The sequence below is a fragment of the Cervus canadensis genome, chromosome 10 (assembly GCF_019320065.1).
Source record: "Cervus canadensis isolate Bull #8, Minnesota chromosome 10, ASM1932006v1, whole genome shotgun sequence".
Lineage (NCBI taxonomy): Eukaryota > Metazoa > Chordata > Mammalia > Artiodactyla > Cervidae > Cervus > Cervus canadensis.
This window is the reverse complement of record NC_057395.1, coordinates 61,580,606-61,590,035: the sequence shown is the minus strand read 5'-3', so window position 1 is coordinate 61,590,035 and position 9,430 is coordinate 61,580,606. Positions and strand designations below refer to the sequence as shown.

Below are 9,430 nucleotides of genomic sequence, written 5' to 3'. Positions count from 1 at the left end.
CTCCAGGCTCCTCTGTCAGTGGAATTCTCCTGGCAAGAATACTGGAGTGGGTTGATGTTTCCTTCTCCAGGGGATCTTCCCAACCCAGGGATCAAATCCAGGTCTCCTGCATTGCAGGCAGAATCTTTACCATCTGAGCCGCCAGGGAAGCCAGGTGCTCAATAAACATGGGTTGAATGGATGAGAGGATGGGAAATCTCAACAGGACCCTCCCTGCACTGATGAGCAGATTCATGGATGGGGGCTACTGGCTGCCAATTACAGGATAAGAAATGATGTTTTCTGTGTCATTTCTGGGTTGATGAGCAAACCCAGGTATATCCAGTCTTGGGATGGATCTTCATCAGGTCTGACTTCTGGAACCCAAACCTCAGGACCTACTCAGGAGGCCCTTTGCACTCTTCAGAGTTAGAATTTATTATGGAAGAGGACAGGATGTCCATAGAACCTGTGGTACAAGTTTTTGGGGCATCAGAAGCCCCACTGTAAGGGAGACTTAAGGTCTCCAAGTGTGTTATTTCCCTCTAATCATCAGTGGCTGCTGGAGGGCACTCAAGTCTAGTTCATGGAAGGTTGGCTGGACTCAAAGTTGGTTGAGTTCATAAGCAATATCCTGTTCTGTAAGGAGAAGAGGCAGAATCAGTCACCAAGTGTCTGCCCCTCACTCCCCAGGTCCACACTGAAGGGGTCTCTCATCCTTCCATGCTGACCAAGGCCTAGTGCTGGGAACATTTGCAATGAAGCTCTTCAAACGATATCTAATTATTCACTTCTTGTGTCTTCCATTCACAGTGAGTTCCCTGAAGGCAGGGACTTTATCTGTTTATCTGCAACTGGGGCTCAGGTGGGCTCAGGTAGGGGGGTCAGTGCTCCCTAAAGATTGAGTGGAGATCTTGGGCCAGCTCTGGTGACCTGGAGGTTTGATGGGGTACAGCCTGATAGGTAAGGGTGCCCTCCACTGTCCCACCTCACTTGGGGACAGTGATGGTCATGGTCACACATTCACCTCCAAGTGTCCTCAGAGCACATTCAGACACCCATCAGAAGGCCTCCATAGGAGCTGAAGCAGGGGCAGCTCTCTTGTCCATTTGCCCATCTTCAGTCCTCCCCACCAAATGGACACAGGTGCTCACTTACCCATGAGGCTTTTCAACAGTTTCACATCCAGCTGCCTGAGTATCTCGTCAATCAGAGGACACACCTGGGCCACCAGCACAGAAAGAAGGGTCAGACCAGGGACTGGAAGAAGAAAGCTGGAGGGCCTGTGGCTGGGAGCCATGGGATTTCAACAAGGAATCATGGCAAGAGTGGCTCCCCTGTATTGAGTGCCAACTATTTGCCAGGAGCCATGCACCACATTACTCTGCTTTGTCCCCCTGAATCTCTGTGACTTTCCGTGAAATAGAGAGTGTGATGGTTCCCATGTTACAGATGGGGAAACTGAGGTTCAGGGAGGCTAAGTCACTTGCCTAAGGACACAGCCAGTAGATGGCAAAACTGAACATTTTAATGGAGATTTCCCAGGTTCTAAAGACCCATTTCTTCAATGAAATGCCAATATATATGCCCTGACCCACAGACTCAAGGATGCCCAAGGTGAAAACCCTTTTTCTCAAACTTACCTGACTTTCTATCAGATGTGGGATAACTTTTTCCAGGTTGTCTCTGAAGTTGCGGAGAAAAGGATTCACCTTTGGTGGGATAGCTCTAGAAAGAGAGGTGGGTATATCGCACAGAACAGATAAATACAGGAAACACTAATGTCAGGGGCTGTGTGTGGAGAACATCTCACACAACCATTGACTCCTCAGCCAGCTCTACATGAGAGGTGTCACTGTAAGCAATGATCAAAGGGCGAAGTGATGTGCCTTGCCCAAGGTCACACAGCTAGTTCAGCGCTGATTAGATTAGAACCAGATCAGTAGCCACACCCCACAGTCCTCTTCATGGATGTCTGGCACGATCTAGGCATTCAGTGAATATATGATGAATAAATGAACAGACATACTCTGAGGACCTAGTTGCTTTCAGCCATCTGGAATTATGGAGAGAAATCAGACACAGATCTTGCCCTTGAGGGACTCATAGTCTGTTGGGATTCACTCACTTGGTCAGCCAGCCTGCAGATCTTCATTTAGATCTGTTTTTTTCTATCTTGTTCACTACTATATCCCTAGCATTAAGTGCACCATGTCTATCACATAGTAGGTTCTCAAGTATCTGTCGACTGGCTGAGTGATGAGGAGGAGCTTTAAAGGAGAAGGGAGGGGTGCGTAGGCCTAAGGACTAGCATGTACAAAGGCACAGTGGCATGAAAATATATCATACTGATGGAGGGAGTCCTCAGAGAGGCTCGAGGGCAAAGGGCTGCAGAGTGCGGCGTGGGACAGGACAAGTAGGGCCTTGAGGGACATCCAGGAGTTTGCTCTCTATCCAGAGGGTGTTGGAGAACCACTGGAGGGTTTGAAGCAGAGGTGAGGGTGAAGAACAAGACCGTATTTCTGGGCAGGCGGAGAATGAAGACCAGAAAATCCCCCTGCTGCAGGGGGAGAACGGAATGAAGGCAGTGAGGTCTGAGTCAGGGAAAGCCGGAGGAGGTTCAGAAAGTGGACTATGAGCCTGGCCAGTGGGTGTGGGGATGGAGAGACAGGGGGCGGGTGAGGGTTGCCAGGTGGTCACTGATGGGACCTGGTGAAGATGGCCTGTGGGGAGGGGGAGGAAGAGGCTGGCTTCTGGGCAGGTGGCAGGGCCATCCCCGGGATGGGAATGCAAGAGGAGGAAGAGATCTGGGGGAAAGGGTGAGATCAGTCTAGGGGTTTTCCAGGAGATGGTGGAGATATGAGACCAAAGCCAGTGCCGGTTGGGAAGGCGCCCAGCCCTGGGAGGGGGTGGCTGGGATCTTACTCAGTGAGGAAGGTCGTGTGGACACTCCTGGGCTCCACGTGGCATTTGCCTATCACCAGATCCCTCCGGCCAAACTCATCTTTCTCCAGCCAGAACTCCACAGAGAGGTTCATGCGTTCGTGTGTCTTTACGATGTGGTTATTGAAGGGCCTGGGGATGAGAGAGAGGAGGAGGGGGAAGGGCAGGAGACAGAGAAAGAGCAGGAGGAGAAAGCAGCCAACATGGAGAGTGGCTTTTTTGCCAAACCAGCCCAGTGGGGCTCCATGGTGCCTGGATGTTAAATTTTGTTGTCAGTGATTAAGGAGAAAAATGTTACTAGCCTGAGTGGCTTCCAAAAATCCTTTAAATAGATGAGATTCGGGGGCCTTTGGGCTTCCCTGGTTGCTCAGATGGTAAAATAATCTGCCCGCAAGCCAAGAGCCCCGGGTTCAATTCCTGCGTTGGGAAGATCCCCTGGAGAAAGGAATGGCAACCCACTCCAGTATTCTTGCCTGGGAAATCCCATCGACAGAGGAGCCTGACAGGCTACAGTCTGTGACGTGGCAAAGAGTCAGACACGACTGAGTGACTAACACTTTCTGGGAGGGGGCCTCTGGAAATTAAAAAATAAAGATTTAATTTTATTCTAAAAATCTTTACCATTTAGTGGAGCCCTCCATTTCCTGGGGAGCAGCAAATGTTAAAGGATAAACAGGCAGAGGGAAGGGTGTTGAGATCATTAAAGTGTTTCTCTTTTTAAAGGGCGTTGTAGGGAACTCATGTAAGTTTAAATGAGCAAAGGACCTGTCTCCACTTATCAGTGATCACCATCTACATTTCAGTTGAAGAAACCAAGGCTCAGAGAGGTGAAGTGACTTGCCTGAGGTTACACAGCAAGTGAGTTTGGAAACCAGGATTTGAAACCAAGTTGGGGCAGAAAGACCTGGGTTCCCCAAATGGCCAAAATCTGCCTGCCTCCGCTCCCGGGTTCCCAATGAAGAGGAGCAGTGCCGTTTAGACCCTGCTTCTATATGACTCACAGTCTCAAGTCAATGTCAAATCCAAGTGAGATGTTTGCTGTGAACCACTCCTTATGGAAAGACATCCGGATCCCACCATAGTCCAGCTGAGCGTTGGTAATGTTGGCACTACACAAGGAAGGAGAAAAAGGCCCCCACCAGTGCTGAAGGACCTTAGACCTCAAGACCTTGGGTTGACAGACAAGGCTGGCAGTTGGGTTTGGAGTCAGATCCTTTTACAGATGTTCTGCAGGCAAGAGCTCCCAGTAGGAGTCCTGGGCTGCAAGCTGACCCCAAGCGCCCCTAATAGCTCCATACAGTTGTCTCGTGAAATCCACGGCCAACTGGAGACCCAGCCACTGGGCTTGTTCTCAGAGCCAGCCTAATACTCTCAGAGGATGACTCTTAAAGGAATGAATGAAGGGAAGTGATTGTGGCCTCATACATCAAGGTGATGAGCACTGGCGCTCATTAAAGTGGAGGGAATGAGGGATTCAGATCACAGACAAGGCAGGTCAAGGGCACAGCAGGTGTTACAGTTGAGTAGCTTTGAGACCTGCATCCATTGAGAGGAAGCAGGGCAAGTGGAAGTGAAGGACAGGCCCAGTTCTGCGAGACTAATTATACCAACGGCTATGCAGTTGTTTCATTAGTGGCTATGCAGTGGCTATGAGTGCTGTGGGGAAAGCCCCTAACAACCCCAGGAGGCAGGGGTCATTATGCCCATTTCACTGATGGGACTCAAGGCTGAAGCTTGGAGCTCAAATGCCTTGCCCAGGGTCACACAGCTTTTAAGCAATAAAGTGGGGTTCAAATGTCTGACTCTAACCCTTGGTTCCTATGGCACTCCAGATGTTATCTGGACTGTGCTCTGGGTACCTATGTCATAGATGAGATCAGAGTGGTCCAGCAATTTCCCCAAAGTTGGTGGGAGTGCCAGGATGTAAATGAGGACACTTTTGCTCCCGAAACCTCTGGCTTTAATGACTATGCTGTGCTGCCTTCCCCAGTGACCACCCCCAACTCATCTTCCCTCCTTCCTTCTTCACAGGGCTTGTACCTCCATGCCCTCAACTCTGCCCTCTGACCCAGAGCCTTTTAAGGATTCCCAGGGCCAGGGATGGTGTTCAGGATCTCACCTGCTTTCTTGATCGCGATGAAGGCTCATGCTGCCGATTAGCCAGCCCACCATCCCCGGGGCCATCTGCCCAGAGGCATTCAGACTGTCCAGGAGGTGAATGTTCTGGATTCGGCCCTCTGTATCGTGCTTCATGAGGCCCTGGGCAATAACTGGAAATGGACATGGCACCAGTGACATTGCATGATGTCCTGGTAAAGGGGGGGGGGGCAGTTGTTGGAGCCAGGAGGCCCAGGTTGCAGGCTGCAGCACCCACTTCTTGCCGAGTGATCTACTGGGGGGCTTCCCTGGTGGCTCAGATGGTAAAGAAATCTGCCTGCAATGCAGGAGACCCAGGTTTGATCCCTGGAGGAAGATCCCCTGGAGTAGGAAATGCAACCCATTCCAGTATCCAGTACTTGTGCCCGGAGAATTCCATGGACAGAGGAGCCTGGTGGGCTACCGTCCATGGGTCGCAAAGAGTCCCTGGTTTCATGGAAGACTCTTACCCAACTTTATAAAAACGTAATTATGAAAGTAAATGGAAAAAGAAGAAGATGCAAAATTCATTTTATGAGGCTAGTACAACTTGCTTCAAGAACAGTACAAGACTGATGACCTAGAGTGGTGGGATGGAGTGGTGTGAGGGCGGCTCAAGAGGGAAGGAACACAGGTATACTTGGAGCTGATTCAGGTTGTCGTACAGAAGAAACCAACACAACACTGCAAAGCAATTATCCTCCAATTAAAAATAAAAAATTAGAAAAAAAAGAACAGTATAAGGGAAGTTATGTATCAATTTTATATATGAAAAATTTGCTGAGATCCTAAATAAATGACTAGCTAACAAATCTAATAGTACATTATAAAAATATCACATGACATTACAAAATATAAATTTTAGTTTGATACGTTATAGATACATTATAGTATATTACAAAAATACATTATAAAATAGTAGCTTGTAAAGATATAATTATCATACATTATAAAATATAATATTTATTTCAGAAATGCTAAGATGGGTTTAACATAAGAAAATCTGTTAATATAATTTATCATATTAACATAATAGATGTAAAAATGATAATTTTTAGATGCAGAAAAGCACTTGTTAAAGGCTAATATGGATTTATGATTAAGAAACATTTAGGAAACTAGGAATATAAAGGGACTTCTTTAACAAAATAAAAACTATATTCCAAAAACCTATAGAAAATATACTTAGTGAAGAACTCTAGATATATTCCCATCCCTATAGGAGACCTTGGCTATACTGCAAAATAAGAAAAAGGCACAAGAACTATAAGGTTTAGAAGAAAATAGAAAAGACTGCCACTATTTACAGATGATGTAATACTCTAGACAGAAAATTGAACAAAATAAATAAGAAAAATTACTAGAACTAATAAACCATAAGACTTTGGGGTAGCAGATTAATTTTCAAAAATCAACAACTTTCCTCTCATGTGTACCAGCAATACCAACTAGAAAATATAAAAGAAAATCAGGCAATATTTACTGAGGCAACAAAACTCACAAAATCTCTAGGAATCAATTTTACAAAGCATGCTCAAGACATTTACTGAAATTTAAAATTCTATTAAGGGTTATAAAATAAAATCTGAATAAATGAAAAGGTATACTAAATTTATAATTGGATAATGTAATATTGCAAAAATATCATTAAATTCATTAACAAATTCAATGAAATCCTAATCAAATTTCCAGAAGATTACTTTTTCTTTTTCAATGAACTAAACCCAGTCTAAAATTCATTTGGAAGAAGAAAGTTCTATCAGATGAAATGGCATAGTATTTAAAATACTATGTTCTTGGTATGGAAACAGAACACAGAACTTAAAAGGGAATCCACGTGTTTGGAAACTTAATCATTTAGTAGATGAGTTGAGAAAATGGACTCATATGGAGAGAAGTGAAGTTGAATCTCTAACTTATGTATATAAATATACATAAAGATTACCTCCAAATGGATTAAAATCTTACATGTAAGTTTGAAAATATTCCTGTTCAATGAAGCATCTACCAACAAAGTTAACAGATGACAGTTTGGGAGAAATGTTAACAGTGCTTAGACTGACAAGGGACTAACGTCAAATAAATTAACGTCTCCTCAAATCAAAGAGAATTTAAAGAATGCAAAGCAAATAGAAAAATGGGCAAAGGGTAAGAACAGGGAATTCAAAGAAGTCAAAATGGCTAAAAAAATTAAGAGGTGATGCTCAGGACCTCCCTGGTGGTCCAGTGGTTAAGAATTCACTGGCTAAGGACCCATATACTGCAGGGCAACTAAGCCCATGCACCACGACTACCGAGTCCACGCTCTAGAGCCCATAAGCTGCAACTATTGAGCTGACGTGCTGCAACTACTGAAGCCTGCATGCCTAGAGCCTGTGCTCCGCAACAAGAGAAGCCAAGGCAATGAGACGCCCATGCACTGCAGTGAAGAGTAGCCCCTACTTGTGGAAACTAGAGAAAGCCCACACACAGCAATGAAGACCCAGTGCAGTCATAAATAAATAAATAAAATTAAAAAAGAAAAGATATGGTGCTCAAAGTTCCTACTAATCAGATAGTCAAGCTAAAACAATTAGATATTGCTCACAACACAACAAAACAAAACAGGCTAGCAGACATTTAGAAAGATGACATTATGTACTGAATTGCGTTACCCCTCCCCAAATGAACATATTGAAGCCTCAGACTCCAATTTGACTGTATTTGGAGATGAAGCCTCGAGGGAGGAGTTAAGCTTAAACCAGGTCATAAGGGTGGGGCCTTAATCCACTGGGATTGGTGTCCTTTTAAGAAGAAGAGACACCAAAGTACACTCACTCACTCACTCTCTGTGTGCACTCAGAGGAAAGGCTTGGTGAGGACACAGTGAGAAGGTGGCTCTCTGCAAGCCAGGAAGAGAGGTTTCACCAGAAACCAACCCTGGCAACTTGAACTTCCAGCCTCCAGAGATGTGAGACAATAAATGTCTGTGGTTCAAGCACCCCGGTCTGTAGTATGTTGCTATGGCAGCCCAAGGAGACTGATACAGGTGGGTTCTCTCCAGTGTTGGGAAACATGAGGACAGAGGTATCCTTGTTTGTTACTGGAATGGGTGTAATCATTCTAGAGAGCAACCTAGCAGTCTTTAGTTAAATTCAGTTTGCATCTTCCTTAGAGCCCAGACATCTCCCTTTAGGACATACCCCAGAGAAATTCTCCTACAGCTTCTAAAAGGAATACATGTGAGAATGTTCATCACTGTGCAGTTTATAATAGCGGGGAGTTAGAGACAACTCAAGTGATCATCCCTAGGGAAATGGACAAGTGGTGGTGAAGTGGACAAATTTCATGGACTTTTCTGCACTAATATGAAGCAACAGATGTCAACAGCACAATGTCCAGAAAAAACAGTAAAAAAAAAAAAAAATGAAGTCTTGTTTATGAAATCTTATTTATTGGGTTGGCACCAACTTATTTATTGACATCATTAAGATGTCATGGAAGAACCAGAACAACCATTATGGCCAACCTATGTTTTACAAGGATATGAGCATTTAAAAACACATATATTAAACATGCTGCATTGCCTGCCAAGGAAGAGGGGAATAATAAGAGACTGAGGGGAAAATAACAAAAAACACAAGAGGGGCCTTGCCATGGTGCCTGATAATGACGATGTGTTATGAATAGGCATATGATCAACTCAACCTCAATTTTTTTTGTACTTCGGGTCTATGAAAAAGAGGAAGAAAAGCGGGTGAGTGACTGATCCCAGCTCATCTAGCTGGGTAATGCCTTCCCACCCTCCCTGTGATGGCGGGCAGAGCACGAGGTTAGCTTACTTCTTGCCAGAGCCGACTTGCTGTCTGTGTGGGTCTTGGCCAGGCCAGGCTGCTGTGGCTTGTGTAGGGCTGAGGGCAAGGCCAGCAAGCCGAGGAGGACCAGGAGCCTCCAGACAGAATGCATCCTGGGTTCTGGGACCTGTGGGTATCAAGAAAGATCAGTTGATACACAGGTGGATGGCTGCAAGGGTGGCCACCGGGATGAATGGACTCATGGTTTTTGGTAGGAAGATGACACCAGAGTTAGCCTCCAGCATGCTGTGGGGAGGTGTTATGATGGGCTCTGGCAGCTGCCGCCGGGGCTTGCTCACATGGTGAGGGCAGCAGGTGGAACACTGGGGTGAGGCCAGGGATCCAGAGGGAAGCCTGGTTGCTTGGAGACACCCAGTAGAGCCCACTGTTGGGTCATCCAGCAGGAGTCCTCTCCCAGACTCTGCACAGGCTGGGTGTTGGTGACTCTTCAGTGAATAAATGAATGAATGAATGGGTGAGGATGGTTAATCTCAGGCTTCCCAATTGGACTAGGATTTTTCCTAAGGGCAGGATCGTCT

The 9,430-nt window shown here is 45.7% G+C and overlaps 1 protein-coding gene across 1 annotated transcript; it reads right to left on the bottom strand.

The window, feature by feature from the left end:
* Window positions 1-396: 396 nt before the first annotated feature.
* BPIFA3 (BPI fold containing family A member 3) lies at window positions 397-9,110 on the bottom strand. Its single transcript, XM_043479800.1, has 7 exons — window positions 8,880-9,110; window positions 5,042-5,192; window positions 3,924-4,031; window positions 2,905-3,054; window positions 1,623-1,707; window positions 1,138-1,201; window positions 397-618 (listed from the first exon to the last, which is right to left on the bottom strand). Exons 1-7 carry the CDS (start codon window positions 9,001-9,003, stop codon window positions 584-586), a joined length of 717 nt encoding a protein of 238 aa, XP_043335735.1. The 5' UTR covers window positions 9,004-9,110; the 3' UTR covers window positions 397-583.
* Between the last annotated feature and the right edge of the window lie 320 nt (window positions 9,111-9,430).